General features: G+C 43.1%; 1 protein-coding gene across 1 annotated transcript in view; it reads left to right on the top strand.

Annotated features, from left to right (window-relative positions):
* Positions 1–41: 41 nt before the first annotated feature.
* The window catches only part of elp4 (elongator acetyltransferase complex subunit 4), a gene marked incomplete at its 5' end in the record, with an annotated part of 83,666 nt that continues 62,588 nt past the window's right edge, over positions 42–21,119 (top strand). The window contains 5 exons of the mRNA XM_080729950.1: positions 42–219; positions 1,442–1,477; positions 10,988–11,109; positions 14,685–14,819; positions 17,102–17,238. Coding sequence (XP_080586076.1) covers positions 42–219; positions 1,442–1,477; positions 10,988–11,109; positions 14,685–14,819; positions 17,102–17,238 — 608 coding nt within the window. The remainder of the gene's footprint in view (positions 220–1,441; positions 1,478–10,987; positions 11,110–14,684; positions 14,820–17,101; positions 17,239–21,119) is intronic.

The raw sequence follows: 21,119 nt of genomic DNA, 5'->3' as shown, positions 1-21,119 counted from the left end.
CAACAAGCGTCAGCACGCTGCTTCCTCCTGACCAGTGTGTCATGGCGGCTCCCATGGACAATGTGGGCAAGAAACATCCTCCAGTTGAGCGTTCAGCGCCGACTAGTTTTCAGAAGAAAACCAGAAGCAAGTTAGTTTCAATCCCCGGCACCAGGCTGTCGGTTCAGAACGGACAGTTGATAGTGTCGACGGGCGTCACGTCGCTCGACTATTTGATAGGTCAGTGTTGTTGTTATTGTTATCTGCTGCTTAGCGTGTAGCTATGCATACCAGGGGAACACCGGTACATTTAGCCCAGTGGTTCTCTTAACGCATTGGTTCTCAAAGTGGGGTCCGGGGACCCCCAGGGGTCCTTGAGGGAGTTCCTCCATGGGGTCCCCAGCTAAATGATAGTTAGGAACCAAATGGACCCTTACCTTATAGTGCTGTAACTCAGAGAGTGTAGTAGTGTAGTCGGTTCCATTTGTACACTCAGAGTTGAATTAACATTGATTTTACAATATTAATTGTGGTCCCACTCCTGGAGATAGAAATGCCATCATGGGGGTCCGTAGTTTATTGCATCAACCTGGGGGTCCTTGAAATTAAATGGTTGAGAATCACTGCTTGAGCTGTAAAAATCTTTTCAAATGTCGATTTGGGGGTCCTCGACATGAAAAGGTTTGAGAACCACTCCTTTAACGTTTACGTTTCAAAGAAGGACCCCCATAACTCTGAGAGTGTGCACACGGTCCATTTGATGCCATAACTATGCCATTATTGATAATAATATTCTCTATGATATGCTAATGAATTCAATTCATGTATAAAATAGGTATTGTGTGGGAGTGTCTTTATCCTCACAGTGAAACCGAATCTTGTACTATTATTCATAATTGTCACACATAATTATGGATCCAGTTGTAATGTTGACAATATAGTCATCAACAGCAGTGTAGTTGTTGTTTTTTTTTGCTGATGTTACCATATTTTTAAGCACTATAAAAGAGTATGTAATAGACATGTAGTTAACTCGACTCATGCCTTTCCGAGTGTTTCACCTCAGGTATGGTTTTCCCTGCTATAATTCGTCCCTGCATGGATATTGCCCCGTAGAGACAAGAATAAAATCAATATTTTGTCCTTATTTCTCAACGTTTGACACATAAATCACACACAACTTCAATATTTGTTCTTCATAGTTCAGTGAGAAAGTGTAATAATACATATAGAACACTATGATGATCAAACAACAACAATAAAGGCTGACATCTTAATCGCTATCCACTGTAGGTCCAAATATTTACCATAATAACTTGTAGGAAGACACACCACAGCTAATATTGTACATCATTAGTTTTAACCTAAAATAACTATTGTCTAATGATGGCATAACCATAACAATCTATTTGTTTTTTTTGCCTCACACATTTTTTGTGTTGTTTTGTGTCTTCAAAAACAGGTGGTGGGCTAGCAGTTGGAGCAGTACTTCTCATAGGTGAGCCTGAAAAGTATCACTAAAAAACTAACTAGCTAAATTTTACACATTTAGAAATGTGGAAGTATGTTCCTTCTGTTTGATTCTTTTGTGGGGTCTTGTATGACAATACCCAGCTGAAGACACTTGGTTGACATTTTTGAATTCCATTTTTACCATGTGTTTATTTTTATTTTTTTATTGGCCAATAATAGTTGAAGGAGGTTTATCATAGAAGAGAAAGGGACAAAAGTACCACCATCTGCCATATACTGTAGCTTATTACACGGCTTGGTTGAATGCTTGATTCTGATTGGTCAATTGCTGAAATCAGCTGTGTGTTATTTCTTGATAACTCTATAACAGACCGATGCTTGATCAAAGCCTCAGAACACCTGCTGCACTGCTGAGTGAATTTTATGGCGTATCCAACATGACAGCCATGTAAACAAACACATTTACAACTAACGTTGCTCTCAAGAATGTTTTTATAGTTCACCTATTTTTGACATAAAGCTGTGTGAAATACTTGCCATTAAAATAGTGGTTACAAGTGTATTAATTCATTACCAGACATCATTTGTATTGTTGACCTATTTCTACCAAATAGACCAACTTTCGTTCAACTTTGACCCCTCTGTCACATGGTACTATTTTTTGTGTCCAGTATCACTACGCCACTGCAACGTATTTCCCCCAAAAAAGGTGCTTTGCACAGTTTGCAGTCAGCTGATCAGAACGAAACCTCGCTCTAAATGGTAAAAATAGGCCAAAAATACAAATGACGCTAGTTTTGTGGATTAATCTATTTTCAATGATTGGGCCACGCCAAATGGCCCCCACCCCATTGGAACTACTTAATATTCATTAGAAAATGACCAGAACTCTGACCACGGGACTCTGGTAATCAATGAATACATTTTTAACCACTGTTTTAATGGCAAGTATTTCACATAGCTTTATGTCAAAAATAGGTGAACTATCACTTTAAGCGAGAAATAGATGATGCAGTAACAGAAAATGGATTCTATTTGATCAACACTTCCTTGTTTTCCAAGGTGACCGTGTTGCGCTGGGGGGACGCCCAGCACAACACTTGTGGAATACTTTCACTACTGTAAGCAAGGAAATAATTTGTTTTGTTTTTAGTTTTGAGTCAAATTAAACATTTTATTGAGTAGCCGTGCAATAAGCGGGATAACGTCTGGCTCAGCAGTCGAGAAATACAAATCCCGACAGGCTTACAGTATAGGGTTATCAGCCTGAAGGAATTTTTATCCCTTACATATCATCACTGCCAGACGGAAACCTTGTATGTCCAAAAACATACTTTTCAGGAAATGGAAAAATTAACCTGTGTTCCAATGGATCCAATGTAGTCATTATTTAATTACCAGCTCATAATACTTTTCATTGGTTAAATATTCATAGAATCCCATACTCTAACTAACCACTTTAAACTTGGCGTCCCTATTTTGGGTATGTTATTGTTGGCAAAGATTTTGTACATTTATTTGGTTTACAACATGTTTGCGAAAGTAGCAGATCCACAAGCTCACGCGATGTGTTGTGACATGTGAGCTATTTTCTATACTTTTGCGAAATATGACCTCTCATATGACGAAGTATAAAATAGAGAATGGTTTTATGAAAAAAAAACTACTAAACTAAAAAATAAACAAACTACGGTATGCTTGGGAAAATGGCCTGTAATAATAATAATATACCACAAAGGTGTAAGCATGCCAGAATGCCAAGTGCTTTGTTTGAGGGAAATACATTGTTTTGTAGAAAAACATTGTTTTAATGGGTCAATCTAGAAATTGATGCTAAAACAGCCTAGAATGAATCAAATTACCTTTTTTTTACTAATGTGTCACTCCCTAGAAAATTACCAATTAACTAGGGAGTGACACATAAGTAAAAATCACACTCGTGTGAACTGAGCGGTGGTGTGTGTGTGTGTGTGTGTGTGTGTGTGTGTGTGTGTGTGTGTGTGTGTGTGTGTGTGTGTGTGTGTGTGTGCCCCCCCTGTGTGTGTGTGTGTGTGTGTGTGTGTGTGGCCCCTGTGTGTGTTTGTGTGTGAGTGTGCCTGGCCTATGCCTGGCCTATCCTGAACAACAGCGCCCCTCCCTTAACATGTGTGGTCAGAAAAGGTTACTGCAGGGCCAGGCTACATACCCGGAGACAGACAGACATACAGACAGACAAACAGACAAACAGACAGACAGACAGACCCACACACACGGCCACGTATAGGAGCGTTGTGACCACCGCTCAAAAAGGTTCATTTTGAGAAACAGTCAGACAGACTTCAGTTTACTCAGCCACCACCTGCCCTTTTGAAGACAATGGACTCACGCAGAACTAAAGATAGCCTTATCAACTGGGGCTTAATTATTTATTTATTTTTTGGACCAGTGTTTTCATCATAGTGAAAATGTCTTCAACGCATGTATTTCCATGTGTGCAAGCCGTCTGTAACAAACTAACAAAGGAACGGTCAGATACTTCATGGTAGCTACAGTATGCATGAGTTTAGTGAACAACTGCACATGGGTGCCAACTGCCACCAACCCTGAGGTCTTTAGATACCTAGAGAAAATAGTATAATGCTTGCATCCACAAACAAAAGATCATGGAAACAACCTGTGATGCAGTAGTTATTCTTTTCTGTTTGACAAAGATCAAAATAATTTATAGATATTCTTTTATTAAATTGCTTGTCCTTCAGGTAGGGAATGAGTTCTTTCCCTAATTGAACCAGTTAATTGTGTCCTGACTCCTGGGTCTTGTTTACAAGTGAGGGCAAGACAAAGAAAGATATCAGTCGCAGAACCAGAGAAGGGGAACGGTGTTGTGTTCGCTTTACCGCACAGTTGTGACAAAAAGAGAGCTCGGCCAGATGGCAAAGTTCTCCATCTACCGTTCAATCTTCATTCGTACTCTCACCTATGGCCACGAAATGTGGGTCATGATGACCAAAAGAACAAGATGCAAGCGCAGATACAACGCAGATGCAAGCGGACGAAATGGGTTTTCTCAGGAAGGTGGCTGGCATCTCCCTTAGGGACACGGTCAGAAGCTCAGTCATCTGTGAGAGTCTCAGAGTAGAGCTGCTGCTCTTTTGCGTAGAATGGTGCCAGTTGAGGTGGTTTGAGCAGCTAGTAAGGATGCCTCTGTGTTGCCTTCCGAGGGAGGTTTTCCAGGCACGCCCATCTGGGAAAGAGGCCATGGGGCAGACCGAGGACCAGGTGGGGGGGGGGGGGGGGGGGGGGGGATTATATCTCTGTGCTGACCTGGGAATGCCTCAGGATTCTTTGAGACACACATATGGGTAATTTGGGGGCGTGGCCGAGTCTACCATTGTCTTGAAGGTGCAAACAGCACAGGTATCGACATTTGAGTTTGTGTTTCGGATTGTATCCAGGGATTTATTTTTATATCCTGGCGGGAAAAAAAGAAATGTCTTATGCTATATGCCTATACCATCTTATCAAAAATTAAGACGGGACTTTCAGATATTCCTTTTTGTTCAAGCCACAAAAAGGAGCTTAATCGATGGAAGAAGCACTTCCATTGACTCCAGTCCAGTTCTGGCTCCAGTTTGGCTTCCAATGTGGAATTTAGAATGCTTCCCATTGTGACTCTCCACTCTGCTATGTAGACGTCTATGTCAGTGGTTCTCAACCTGTGGTACTGTACATGCACCGCTGGTGGAGGTACTTGAGCCCCCCTCTGGTGGTACACAGTGGGGTCTCCCAAAAAAGAAGAAAACAAATAAAAGTGGAGTGAAATATTGATATTATACTACAGGTAGTTCTGACCAAGCACTTGGTTGAAAACTGCAGGAGTTAAAGGAGTAGTTTACACAACAAAATACTTATTTCTATTGGTTACACACCCCATGAAGCCTTTGGGTTCAAACTGGCGGAATCGGTCCTATTGACCCGATCCTCAAATTATTGACTTGTGCACAGCGAAATAGGATGGGATAGATCTACGTACCTGTATTTTAACATCAGTTATTATGATCTGAGGTGGTACTTGGTGTAAAAAGGTTGAGAACCACTGGTCTATGTCATACACACAAAAAGACCTCTGGCCCTGATTTCGATTATGTAACTGAGTATTTTCCTCCAAATTCAAATTATTCTGTTTCTACAAGACATTTTAGGTTAATGTATTTCAATGCACATACAATATTATTTTAACCAATCTGTATGGCAGAGTATCTCAATACAATATACTGTAACTAGCACATCTATGTACAGGGGTTGGAGGTGGTCTCCCTAATCTAGGGCTGTAATCTAGCCCTGTTTTAGGGATTCGAACTTCGGGGGGATTTTCGGAACGAACCATCGAACCTTCGATGGTTCGTTCAATTGAATAAAAACCGAACGTTCGGACGTTCGAACCATCGAACGTACTGTACCTTTAAACAGTGTAGGAAACTAGGAAATGTTTTAAATGCGCTGTTTTATCCATTGAAAACGCGTGGATGCGTGGCCGCATTAACACCTAGGCTAACACTTGGAAAATCCAACCCAATCGGAGAAAATGTCGCACAGTTTGTTGACGAACAGGCTCAATGTATAGCGGAGTTGCACGGATGATGATGATTAGACTTGGTGACTGCATCGGAGCTCGTCGCGTTCGGGCTAAACTGGTCTCGATGTAACAACCCCATACATCGCATTGATTATAGATCCTTTAGGGGGTTGCAATGAAATCCATCTTTGCTCATGCTTAGGAGAAAGGGATGTTTAATCTTTGGGTGCGTGGATGGCTGGGTGTTCGCTGTTCAAAGCACACACGTCTCTCTCTGCCCAGGACAGCTGCTCTCACTCACTGTCAACAAGCGTGTGTCAGCGAGGCTGATTCGCCACCCGGTTCGCGGCCCCAAATAGGAGCGCAATTGGAGCGGAGGACGGTCCTTGATCGCTCCAAGCTGTTCTGGTGCATTTTATAACTACTATAACCATTATAGTTAGTGTTTACCGGTAGGCCTAACTTATTTCGTATCTGGCTATCTCTACTACTATGATATTCTGAATAGGCCAATCACATTCTGATAATTATTTTTCGTGTAAAAAAAGAAAAAAAAAAAGAAAAAAACCTGAACCCATTAATTTCGAACTTCGATTGCCAACGTAACGAACGAACGTTCGAACCTCCGAAGGTTCGCTTGCAGCCCTACGGCCTAATCTTAAATTAATCTTAAGTTAAAGGGGAAAACCACCCGTTTTCAACATTGAACTATGTCATTAATATACCTTAGATCATGCATGGGCAACTGGCGGCCCGGGGGCCACATGCGGCCCCCACCTTCACTTAATGCAGCCCGCAGGTTAATACCAGAATACTGAATATATTATTGATAGCTGTTTCAATTCCAAAGATGACCTGCTTTAATTCCGTCAGTCTATATTAGTAGCTTAATGACTTGTACAGTAGTATTAAAATGTATTTTATGTCCAATGTATTTGTATTTAGGTTCATAAAGTTAACATGAGTATATAACTAAATGCATTTGAAATTAAATCAAAATGTTATATTTCAATGAATTCCAAATTTCCAATTAAGAAATAACAAAAAAGAATTCAGGATTACAATTCAAAAGAAGAAAAAATAGCCGATCTACTGCGATGCGTTTTGAGCTTTTAGATCTGCTATTTTTGCTTCTATTGTATGCGATACTAGAATGACAAAGTACGACGTAGCAATATGCAATGTGGCCCTCTGGAGTGAAGGTGGAAATATAGTGGCCCTCACCATCATCAAAGTTGCCCATCCCTTGTGTGGAAATGAATAAATAAAAAGACAGACAGCGCATGCACAAGCATTCACAAAATAAAAATGACCATTTGCTTTGCCTAGAACTGGAGGATTGATTTTGGGGTTTGTATTGCAAATTACACCGGTGTGATGTCATCATGGTGTACTTTGCAATACAAACCCCCAAATCAATCAATCCATGAATACAACAGCTCCTTTATCCAACGCTTTTTACAATGTGCATTACATTCACCCACACACACATTCACACACCGTCAGCAGAGGAAACTATGCAAGGCATCAACCTGTTCATGGGGAGCCATCAGAGGTTGAGTATCTAAAGGACACTTCGACACTAACCCAGGGGGACCCAGAGATCGAACCTGGAACAAGTAGTACTGTCTGAAGCTCATAAGCGCAAGATTATTGTGTTGTTTTTCACTTGAATGACAAATGAATGGCCATGAATTGGTTTGTGATTGGCAACATCAGATGGCATACTGACGGGGGAAGCTACAAAGAAATGTATTTTTGGTATAAAGGACAATAATGTTAACACTACTATTATAATAATGTGAGTGTTGTACGTAGCTCTTATTAAGCTACTACTGTAGTTTGTCCATAACGGATCATAATAAACAATTTCAGGTTTTGCCTTCTCTTTGGCTATGGATCATAATCCAACCAGAAAATAATCTGTATTAAATTCATATTGATATGCCTCAGTATATTTAGCTGGCTGCTGTAAGGGTCTTACTCTTAGTAGTTTGAGTGTGGGATTGCAGTTGGAGTGTGGGACTATGTTTCAGAATGACGAATAGACTGACCTGACCTGAGGGACGCTGGTTAGAATCCCAGGTGGACATGCTCACGCTGTGAACCTCAATTAATATGCTCATCCCCTGCCATATTATATAAGCCATGGTATTAGAATCAAAGCAAATATAGTGTTGGGACACAAATGTTTCCCAGTGTCTTATTATTATTATCATTCATCGCAGGCTAGCTACATGGACTGCTAGACACTAGACGGTAAGGTGAAGGTAGTCTCATTTTGCCTTGAAGCTGTAATTTGTGTATAGCCTGGGCCTATACCAACTGATGATATTGCTTTGCCCTTTAATTCATCCCCCCAATCGATGCAGGAGTCAGTGATTACACACTAATGTGTTCTTCCCTTCCATTTTGTGAATCAATGTACGGTTGGTTTCATCTGGTAATGAGAGACACAGTAAAGGTGAAATCTGCGTGCGCGTGTTCACTTGTGTTTGTCTGTGAAAGAGCGGTGCGTCTGTGTGTATGTATGTGCACATGCTCATTTTTATTTTGTGAATGCTTGTGCAGGCACTGTCTGTCTGTGTCTCTACTTTGTTCATGTGTGTGGGAGAGTCGACAGCGTGGTTTTGTTTGTGTTAGTTGTTTCAGGCATTTGTCTCCCACAGACTCCCCCTCTTAGCTGCAATGGCCTGTTTGTGAGTCGCACATAAAATTATCAGACTGCTTGTTGTTTGCTTTTGATCTGTCTTGAGCTGTCCACACTGATTTGTCGTCCAGTGTGGGATGAGCCCAGTATGGCTGCTGGCTGGAGATCTCTCCACTAATAATAACAACGCTTCTGAGTTGATGTTTCAATGAACACATGTGGTTTGGTTCCATTGATTTTAGCATGGTATAACTTAATACTTTTGAGTTGTGCATTGCCTAAGAACGTTGACTAATGTTAAATATATGATAAATGCGCCATAGATGACAATATGAGAGAAAACTGTTTGGCTTTGACTGAACAAGGCATTGTAATTAGACAAATTCTATGAGAAACTATATTATATACTCATACTGTACTGTAGTGATTAGACAAGTAATGACAAAGTATGAGAGACAGACAGAATGCAATTAAGCTGCATATTGGCTACAAAAACACTCAAGAGTCCAGAGTAGACAGTCATACTAGGGGGCAATCACTCTGACCTAGATATTTTATCTCCTCCCCCTCCAGCTTTAGCGATATGATTCAGGACTTTCCCTCTCCCATTCTGCTTTTCAAAAGCGAATTCAGTAGAAGCATCCTTCCCTCTACCAAACCTTACACAGCGTGAGCAACACAAAAACATATCACCCCATGACTGTCCAGAGTGACTGATCTACCTCAAAGATATGACCTTGCCTCCCTCCCACCCACACAACCTCCACTCCCTGTCACTCCTATATCCCTCTCCCCTCCTATTCCCTTGCCCCCTGCCTCGACAGCCTAATGACTCCTGGAGGTTCCATTTGTAAGGCTCCCATAGAAACACAGCCACAATAGGCCCCATCTTGAGAGGGCCCATCTGGGAGCCTTTGTGGGGACTACTGAAAGCCACAAAGGCCCGCTGACCTAGAAACCCATCAATAAGAGAACAGGGAGCCCCACCGACAACAAATTGAAGAGCCACGGAATTTCCTCAGACATTCTAAGTCTGTAGGTGAGGACACAACCTGGGAATGCCGGGGGTGGGGGGGAATTCTCCGGATGCTCCTGGATGACGCGTCAGGATGTCACTCCCAAGCTGTCATTGGTATGCTTGCCTGTCGCCCTGAACTGTCACTGCTGCCTTTGTCCTTGTGCCCACTGTTTGTCATTGTGTGGAGAGGCCTATGACATCCTAACAAAATGGTGGTTGTGACAGGAAGCAGCAGTGGCATGCTGGGCAGAGTTATGTGGCCAGCTGGGTTGGGATGGGAGGGTTCAGAATGATGATGCTAGTTCTATCTGTGGTCCTGGGGGGTTTGGAATGGCTGGGTGGCTGTTTTGTGTGGTCTGAGAACGGCTACCTGTGGGAGAATGAGTGGGATGTATTGAAGCACTCATTAGCTCGGTTAGGCCTTATTCGTCGACACACACATCCAGTAAGCACACCTCCTACTAGATGTCTCCCAGAACTACGTTCTACTTAAGCTGTGTTTTCTCTTATGACTTGTACTATCCCTAACTCTTTTTCTTTTTACAGCTATTGTTGATATTGTTTTGTGAGTCAACCCTCTTGATGTGGACAGTGTGGGGACCACATGTACCAATGAAAAGCTACAATTGCAATCAGAATCCACCTGAAACCCACACACATACATCTGTATATGAAAGCGAGGTGTGTGACAAGTAACATGTTGACAGAATCAACATCCTGCCCTAGTTGCGTGACTTGCGTCTACCTCTGTCATTTGGCCTGACAACAGGAGTATACACCTTTGGATTGTGAGGGAGGGGGTCAGGTGAATGTTGCGGACAGGTGTCTCCCTCACACCTTCTCGGTCCGACCAGGATGTGATGGGCGAAAGTGGATGGGAGTTCTGTGGAGGCCGTAATAGTAGAGCTTGAGGTGTCATGCCCATTTGATACCCAGGTAGCAAGGTGACACCTGTGTTCTCATGCCAATGTTGATTCCTACATCATCTGTTCCTAAGAGCAAGAGAGCAGTCCTTATATCAATTACAGTCAGCCACTGTGATGCGGCTGTGAACCGCAACCGCTGGATCCACAGCATCCAGTTGGACATTCAGAGCAGAGAGACAAGTTCTGGTAATGATGGAATTGTGGATTTCTTTGTAGGGACGATGTTTAGGTTATTTGAACAATATGGAAACCCATTCCTAGGCCCTCCCTGTGATGTCTGCTATCTTGCACGGTATGACATTTTCCTCTATGCGTGTTTGTTTGGATCAACATTGTGTGTTTGCGCTCCAATTGCGCTTAGATTTTGTCTGTTTGTTCTGTTTTAGAGGAGGACCGGTATGACAGCTACTCTCGCATGATCCTAAAGTACTTCCTGGCTGAGGGAGTGGTGTGTGGGCATGAACTCTTTGTGGCGTCGGGTCAAGAGGATCCAGATGACATCCTCCAGGTATGGATTTACACAATGTGCACAAGTATTATAACCAGGGCTGTCACAATTATTACATAATCGTCTAATCGTGATTATTTGACATTATCGCAATTATTTTGTCATAATCGTGAATGTTGAAAAATGTCAGAAATAGTGGAAATAGCAGATCTACAAGCTCACAACGCGTCGCATCGCGACGCGTTGTGAGCTTGTAGATCGGCTATTTCCACTATCAAAGTTATTTTTTAAGTAGTAAGTTGTCAAATATGTCAGTAATTTCTTTGTATATTTAGGTTGTGTGTCATATCTACCATGGACAACTTCAAAGCCTAAAAGCCAAACAGAAATGTAATTATCAGCGACAAAAACACAATGAAATCGTTAATCGCCAATTATTTGAGTGACAATTAATCGTCATGTAAAATGTCATATCGTGACAGCCCTAATTATAACCATGTTGACAGTAGGGCTGGGCCATATGGACAAAATCAAATATCACAATATTTATGACCAATATCGATATTGTGACGATTATATCATATTGTGATGATCATTTAAAAATCTAATATCTAAGCTAAAGGAACCTATGGTGAAGTTGTCAGAAAGGGCATTTTGAGCAGCATAGGGTAGAATGAGGAAGGATGAGGAAAAAGTAGAGGAGGAAGAGAAACATTTGTAAGAAGAGGAAGAGACAAATTACAAGAGGCGTTTAACCACTCTATACTTATTAAAGTTGACCTGAGTTGGCTCTGTACTTTTCCCCTCTACACCAAATCGCTTTGCGGAAAATAGCCGATCTACAAGCTCACATGTCATGTTGTGACGTGTTGTATGCTTGTAGATCTGCTATTTTCCTCGAAGGTCCCACCCAGAATGGGGATGCTTAAAGTAGGGTAAGTGATTTCTTAATTCAAATAATAACTAAATGGATCTATGTTCTTATAGTACTAGTTACTATAGAGTGTTTGGTCCATATTTGGACTTCAGCCTTATCTCCTGTGAGGAGAAAAAAGCTGTTGGGTGACAAGTTTTCCTCCAATCATGATAGATTGCTGTTTTCCTCCAATCATGATAGAGTGCTAAACTCTGTTAAACGTTTTAACAACGTGAAAACCATGCACGGTTCTGTTGACCAGTACCGAAAACCGATCATTCGACCATCCGTTGTCAGTGGCGACTTGGTAGTGTTAGGAATTGCCAACCAAATGGACCCTTATGGGTATGTAACTCCTAGAAATGGAACCAAATGGACGCTAACGGGTCCATTTGGTTCCTTTTGTACACTCTCAGAGTTAAACTAACATTGATTACGATAGAATTGGGGTCTCTGAGAAACTGGGGGGGACTTGAAATTAAAATGGTTGAGAATCTCTGCTAGAGCGGTAAAACATCTTCTCTTATGGGGGTCCCTGGCTTTTCAAATGGGAGTCCGAGCGGGCTAATAAGTGTTAATTTGGGGGTCCTTGACATGAAAAGGTTTGAGAACCACTGGTGTAGATTTAAGGTGAAGGTTGACAATGTTAATGTTAATAATAATGTTACTGTTAATGTTTTTTAACAGTCCCTTAGGTAGCCTACAAGTATTTTCAGTAGTGGGAGCATACTTTTTGATGGCTGGTAGATAATTTTGAGCCGGTCATTTCAAAAGTTACTTAGGAATAAATTAGCATCTGTAATTTTTTGTATGATCTCATCGGGGCATTAATGTTAATATCTTGCTCAATACTGAGCGTATAGATTTGTACTGATTGACTCAAGTGTAGTATAACACTCTGCAAAATGTGTTTGGTACCAATGCAATCTGCGTTTAACTGAGTTAGAATCGTGCAAAGATACCAGACCGACCCGAAAATAAATTAAAATAAATCGTGTGTGCTCCCTCCCCTCAAAGGTTTTGCATGCCTGCATCCAGTTGTCGCCATGACAGCCCTTCTGCCTTGGGTGGTTTCTTCTCCAGGTGTTCTATGTCTCCCTCTCTTCCTCCTGTGACAGCGGAACTGGTCAAGGCCATGTATGTCCTACTTGTGCGCCAGCATAGCGTGCCTTGTTATCTATATATTAGGTCGCACTTGTTGTTGGTGACATCACCAAGAATACTGGTCCCTCATTGGCTGCTGATGGTGATGTGATGTCACCAAGAATGCTGGTCCCTGATTGGCTATGGGCGTAAACACAAACAGATACGCGACGGATACACCACAGAACGCAGTATTTGCGCACTCTGCTGGCGCACACTGCTCTCAATAAGTAATTATTGAAAAAGATCCTATGAAAAAACTGTTCCTATGTAGGCAACAGAATGTGTATTCTGAATCTGAACTCATGACCTTAGACACCAATGGCAAGTCAAGGACTTGTTGAGCTACTTGCCAAGTGAGAAACCATAGATCAGTGGTAATGGTAAAGTGGGGCCCAGGGGCCCTCCTTGAGGGGGTTGCAATTGGACCCTTAGTCCCTTACAGGTCTATAACTCTGAGAGTGTACAAATGGAACTAGATGGGCCTGTAAGGGTTTCATATGTACACGTTCGGAGTTATGGGGGTCCTTGAAATTAAAAAGTTTGAGAACTAGTACTTCGGCAATCATCCGGTTTACTTCATGACAATTCATCTTACGTACTCTGTAAGTCACCCTAGATAAAAGCATCCACTAAATAACAAAATTGTACATGTTACATACATCCTAATTCAAGCAGGCAAACCTCTAGTCAAACCTGTACACAGTAAAACACTTACAGGTCTATTGAGGGCATAGAGGCTGTCTGGTAATCAGAAGGTGACGGTTCACCTTCCAGCCCCGGTCTGTGTGTCGAAGTGTCCCCGAGCAAGGCACTAACTGCTCCCCTCAGAGCGCTCAGCATAACCATCTGAGCAGCCGTCAGCTGGCTGAAACCGGAAACTGAATTTCCCCTGCAGGTCTAATTTATTTTTTGGCAAAGACATTTGGTGTAGAGGGAAAAAATTAGGGATCCGAATATAGACCCCTGGGGGAACCCAGTCAACTAAGTATATAGGGTTTAAGAGGTTAATACAGGATATGAGGCCTTCCAGAAGGGCTACCACTTCATGGTAAGAAGCCTGGGTTCCTTTGTTCAGGTCAATGATGCAGCAGTTATTAGAGGTTCACTCAGCATTCACCAAGACAAGTCAGGGTCTGCAAGGGTGTCTGAGAGGTCCAGGGTAGCATAGGTGCTTCCGGAATCATCCGTTTGAAGAGGACCAGACAAGACCCCTAGAAGCGGATGGCCTCTCTCAGCATACAGGGGGTGGGGCTTACCCTCGCTGATTGATAGTGGGAGGGGTCACCACCTTACCCCCTCTTTACATATCAAAGGGTTATTAAGAGAGAGGGACTCCCTATGGGAATATATCACATCATTTAGTGTTTTCACAGTTAGCCTCACATTATGCTAATCTTAACAGGCCATGGCTGAGTGTACTGTCTAATACAGCTGTGGTTTCAGTGGGTCTGTGCAAAGCACCATGTTGTAATTTTACACGCCTATGAGAACAATTCATAAACAACAGCTCAGTGGGCACTGAAAAGCATATGAATCCCATTAACAGTTGTTTTCACCGTGTCATTCTGCGTAGGAGCTGCCAGCCCCCATTTTGGATGACATCGCCAGCCACAACCCAATGGAGGGGCAAATGCATGTGTGTGGTCCTAAGGACAGTCAGGAGTCCATGAAGATTGCCTGGCGTTATCAGAACCTTCCAAAAGTGCAGGTAGTCTATTTCACCTGAATACATTAATGTTGGTTGTTTATTTAAATGTGTTATCTCCCCCAGGCCGGAACGCCCAATGTATTATCTGAGTCTTTGAACAGCTGATCTCGGGTACCACTCGACCAATTGGCATGAAACCTTGCACAAACACTCCCTGGCCTATAACTCTTGAACTGTAGGCCTCCCAAAATAAAATCCTGGATCATGACACAACCCCCTATTATAAGTTCCAACCATTTCTGCATGACAAGATCTTCCACCGTTTTGTGTTTTCTTCAAAACAACGTTTCTGCTACTTATCCTGCAGATGGAGATACAAGATTTAGGCGTTGACAGCGTCAATATGTCTGTACTACTGTAAAGTACGGTATTTTGTATAGAATGTAGGGAACAATTTATCATGCTTCTTTAAGTTTTTAGTGCCCATGTCTGTCAATGATAGAATATGGTACTGCCTCTCAAGTCATAGAGATTGGCAATTGTCTCCCTGCCACTAAATCCATCAGCTTCTAAACTCCTTTTGTTGAGTGTATGAGGCCTCGGCCTCTCCTTTCAGAGCTGCACTAGATTACTCACACTTAGCTGGCAATAGGTAGGCTTTCACTGGCTCCCAACATGCACACACACACAGGGGCGTCACACCAAATTCTGGGCCCTGGGTACAAGGATTCACTGCGGGCCCCCCATGAATGTTAACTATTGAAAAATAGCAGATACAAGCTCGCAGCGCGGCACCGCGCTGCGAGCTTGTAGATCTGCTATTTTTTTTAAATCTTGAAAATGTGTGCAAGAAACTTATGTTTCTATGTCAGTGGTGCTCAAACGTTTTCATGTGAAGGACCCGCAAGATGATATGTATTTGGCCACAGCTAGACCCCCATCTCAAAATATTTAGTTCCAGGGACCCCTCCCCGGAAGCAAAATTTGAGTTACAAATGTTCGCTTAAAAAAATACATATTCAAAGATTTGCGCACATTTTTACGACTTTTCAAAAATAGCAGATCTACAAGCTCGCAGCGCGGCACTCGGTGCCGCGCTGTGAGCTTGTATATCTGCTATTTTTCAATAGCTAAAGTTACTAGGGCCCCTCCACCTTGGGCCCTGGTAACTCAGTCCCACTTTCCTACCCCTTGTGACGCCCCTGCACACACACATGCACAGATACGCGCATGCTTGCACCCCTGCTTAGCCTGGGAAACAGGAATAGTCGCAGCCGAAGCATTGACATGTCTGCCCGGCGCAACCCTGTGACCCAGACCTGCTCCTCTGTCTTTCCCCAAATCTCTGCCTTTCCCCCTGCGAGGGTCGGCAGCCCCTACACTCTTTCTTCCGCTTTGAGGAGAGCTAACCCTCCCCTTCTACTTCTCTGCAGTCGCCCCCCTACCCACCGGCCTTATAATCCATATCGCTATGTGGATTAACAGCACACAGAGTGTGTCCCTGGGGATCCTTTCCCTCTTTCTCTCGCCCTGGAAACTTCTTTATATCTGTGTTCTTTCCTCAACCTCTCCCCCCGTTCCCCTGTAAAATCGTCTTTACAAACCCTCCAGTAAGCCCCCGCCAAAGGATTTGCATCCCAAATTCACCCCTAGAGTCCACGCTTAGTTCCCCCGTTACACACACCTCTCTAGCCTCGGCCCACTGTGTCACTCTCTCGATGAAGACATCAGATCAAAGGTGAGGCGGTCAGGGCGGGGATGGAACGCTAAGCAGGTTGCCGCGCTCACAAAGAGAAGATGAGCCCCTGACCCCCCCCTTTGCCCCGCTGACCCCCTCGTCCCGGCAGGAGAGGGACACACCAGGGGCCCTAATCCAGATTAGGAGTAGATTAAGGGCCCCTCTGACAATGGAGTCCCCGCTTTCTCTGGGGAAGAGGAGCTAAAACTCTCTCTTTCAGCTGCAGGAAAACATCCGCCTTCCCCTGCGTCCCAGACTCGTTTGTTTTCACAGCCAGAAGTGGACATTTATGTGAAGAAATGATTAAGAGAGTGGCCGTACTGGTTATTTAACTTCTCTTCTGTAGGAATCTTGAGGAATGACCCAGAAACAATGCAATTACATTGCCATAGTATTGTCAAGCACACTTAGAAAAGCAAATGAAGATGAATTTTCCTAAAGAACCCACTTTTTCCCTTTATAATATGAGCTTCATTTGTTGTTGAAAGCAAATGGGTGTGTTGCAGAGGTGACTCACAGTCATTTCTAAATGTACTTTAATGCCAGACCATAATACTTATCAAGTCTTAAAACGAGCGCAACTTCCCACGACCCCTTCCCCCAGACCGCGCTGGCCTCCTCATCCAGATTTGGACACTACTACGATGTCTCCAAGACGATGGAGCCAGACATTCGTCAGGCAGCCAACTGCCACAGCTTCCGCCTTCCAGAACCTACTGCCCTGTCATCACCAGCACACAGGTAAAACAACAAGACATCCTCCACAGAACAGAGGGAAACCAATGAGACATCATCTGCAGAGAACACGTACACAGATGCGACATGATGGCCCGCAAAACACAGTTGCACAAATAAGACGATGTCCACAGAACCCGGATAAACAGCCATGACATCATCCACAGAATACAAGTTTGGTAACAGTACACATGAACCAACATAGGGGTGGGCGATATGGAAAAATACAATATCACAATATTTTCCCAAGCTGTATCACGATACACGATTTTATCACGATTCTTTTTCACCTTGGTTTTGATGGTTATTTTTCAAGTTACTTGACAAAAACTAGACCCTCCTTTTGGGAAGTCTAAATTGAACTTTACAAGTATGTAACTCTGACAGTATACAAATGAAACCAAATGGAACCTTAAGTTACGGGTCCATTTGGTTTTATTTGTATACTGTCAGAGTTAAGTGGAGACCTTGATTGAATTCTGCAATGAAACTCTGTATTAACGATTAAACAGGATTTTTTACACGGCTCCTTCAATTGTATCACGATATATACGATATCTCTGAAAAAGCATATCGTGGAGACATTGTATCGTCTCCACGATAATTATCACCGTATCGCCCACCCCTAAACTAACATAATTTTAAGAGCACATAGAAACCCATCAGGCACTATATGCCTAAAGCATAATTTATACTTCTTCGTATGCTGGTGTGACTTGCCAAAAAATAAACTGATAATGTTATTTTCAGTGAGTGGCACTGTTGTGCAACAAAGTATAAATTAGATTTAGTCAATAATCAGTCTGACAAGCAGACAAACACCCAGGCGTAATATGCGATTCGTTTCTGGGTTTTCTATATTTGTCAAACTCGCCATGACACACGGGCACAGAGACTGCATACTTGCATGTTGTACCTCCGGTAGCAAAATCAATGAATGAAATTATGGCGTGGGTGATCGCAGATGCACACAGGTGTAGTCACACCTAGCTCAGACTCCAATTAGTTTGACTCAAGCCAGGTTTGATTGCTTAAATCAGCCATCCTCCCATCCAAATCAATGAAACTTCCAAGTTTTGTCTAAATGAAAAAAATGTTTTTTGCCTTTCCTCTCTATAATTATATTCTGTCTGGTTGTTTAGACCAGTTGTCAATAACTATAATTATTATTTACAAGTTTATCAGTTTGTTTCAACAGTTTGTGAAAAAACCCTAATTTCACAATGTATTCTATACAAACTATTATGCAATTGGTACAGTTTGTCTAATTGACATGATTAATTCATGTGGGTTGGTGGGAATCAAGCCGCCAGCTACTGTAATCAGGTAATAAGGCCACTAAAGTATTAATCTAAAAATATATATACATTTCCGCCATTTGTAGATGGCTCTGGGTGCCTTGGACAGCCAGCCTTTTTTGAAAGGATGTGGGCTTCTATTCAAATATAGGTCTTGTTTGCTTGGACTTTGTTTGATTTCTCCAGGATTGAGTGTATTTAGGGTTTAGAGGTCACACAGGCTCTTTACTTAGAGAGTTACTGAACACACAAGCGCACACGCACACACACACGCTTGGCAAACACAGCAATCTGGAGCATGGAGACTTTAAGCAATCCCTCAGCTTTTATTTCAGCAAATAGACCCTTTAACGCAGCGCGTGCACACACACACGCACGCACGCACGCACGCACACACACACACACACACACACACACACACACACACACACACAATATAGTAGCTACATGTACTATAGCTACATGTACTATATGTATCCTCAGGGTTTCAGGAAAAAAAAAACAGGACTATGGAATTATTTTGTTGCTGATGCTTGGTCGTCCATATAGAGAACCTACATGATTATTCTCTGTGAATGGGACAAATACAAAAACAACCTCCCCATTGCAGTGCTGTGTGGTGGTTTACTAACATAGAGCACCAGTCTCCTTGCCTCTGAATGGTTACAGATTTGACAGACATATTGACAGCAGGAAACTACACCTGCACTGCTCCATTGTGCCCCCAGCCACGCCCAGTACCGACTCAATCTCTCTCGACTCACACACACACACACACACACACACACACACACACACACACACACACACACACACACACACACACACACACACACACACACACACACACACACACACACTCATACAGTATCCCACACGCACACAGACACACGCACATTCAACATGTTACACACACTGCACACTCCTAAGCAGGCTACTCCCCCTTGCACGTGGCCACAGCCCCATGTTGATACCCTAGCTGTTAAATTGCTCCATTTCACTTGAAGGCATAATTGGCACAAATTGCTCTCTAGGTGATACAGATCCTGTTGTTTAAGACCATGCACCCCCCCCTTCCCCTCCTTTCTCCCCTCACTGAAAGAGGAACATTGAGCTAAAGAAGCCTCCCTGTGTATGATCCTAATTAGCAGACATGCTAGCCCCTGTAGCTAAGCACCTAGACCTCATTGCTACCTGAATGAAGGGTGCCCAGTGGGGACACTCGGAAACACAATTGCCCTCCTACACAATGGTGGCCAAATGGAGGAGCCGGGGCAGGGGCGGCCTTCTGCTCAATGGCATGTTGAAGCATCCTAAAAGCCAGCGTTATACTTGGTTGCGTGCCGAAAATAGACGATCTACAAGCTCACGACATGTGACGGTGTGCCGTGTTGTGAGCTTGTAGACCGACTATATTCCTGGCACGACACCAGTGTGCAAATAAGTATATATCACTCTTAAGCCCCAGGCCAGAGAGGCCTTGGTTGGTAGGTGTCCCTCTTTCACAGAACCAAGCTCTATCATTAGCCCCAGCAGGGTCAGGAGGCACAATTGCTTGGCTGAATAATTGAAACGGACTACATGGGTATACTTGGCCCGAGCGTATGTGTCGAGAGTGCACGTTACCGTTCTTAATGCTGGGACCGTTGGTGTGAGACCAAATCTAGGGGCATCATCCTTTTGTAGCCTGCCGGTCAAATTGACAGCTCACATAGCAGCCCACTGCGACTCGGTTTAGAGTGGTCATTACAATGCCGGGGTGTTCTTAAGTGGAGGGCTCTGTGTAAAATGACAGGGTTAACATTCCTCTTGGCCATGCTGTTGACAACATGGCTGGCTCAGCGGTGCGCTATCTCAGGACGGTTGCTAACCATTGGTGTGGCTGTTTAGTTGACAGTGGTGCAAATCCTACCCTTGATTAAACCCCAAAATGCTGTTCCCTGCTAGTTTCCGTGCTTGTACCAGATAATTAATTCACCCCTCTTGAGTTGTGTGTTGGGTGTGTGCATGCGTGCGTGCGTGTCTTGCATGTCTGTCTTCTGTCTGTCTCGGCACAATCTGATCCATGGGGAGCTGACAGAGGACCAGTCATATTGTAATTTAATCAACCAAATAAATTAATTGGATCTCTTGATATGGATCATCTGTCTGCTTCAGTGGTTAAAGAAAAGCACCGTCAGGAGGTACATGCTGCTGTCATAGAGGATTAGGCCACTGCATTGATGGGCTTGGCCTTGATTTATCTAAAGTGGTTTGAATTAGATCTACATTAACCATTGTTTGATCATTTTTGTTGTCCTAGACACTGATATATGCACTTATGCAGGTACCTTGTTGCATGCCATTGTCCCACACTGGAAGTAGTCCATCTAGAAGCTCACATAGCATCACATCGCAATGTGTTGTTAACTTGTATGTTCGGTGTGGGACACCATCGTATGACTACGAATAAATCAGGCTTATTAACCCATTTAGAACGGGTACACATTTTGTGTATCATTATTTTATGCTTTAACTATTGAAAAATAGCAGATATACAAGCTCACAGCGCGGCACCGAGTGCCGCGCTGCGAGCTCGTAGATCTGCTA

The sequence above is a fragment of the Nannobrachium achirus genome (assembly GCF_963921795.1).
Source record: "Nannobrachium achirus genome assembly, chromosome: 7".
NCBI lineage: Eukaryota > Metazoa > Chordata > Actinopteri > Myctophiformes > Myctophidae > Nannobrachium > Nannobrachium achirus.
This window is presented reverse-complemented; position numbering and strand designations above follow the sequence as displayed.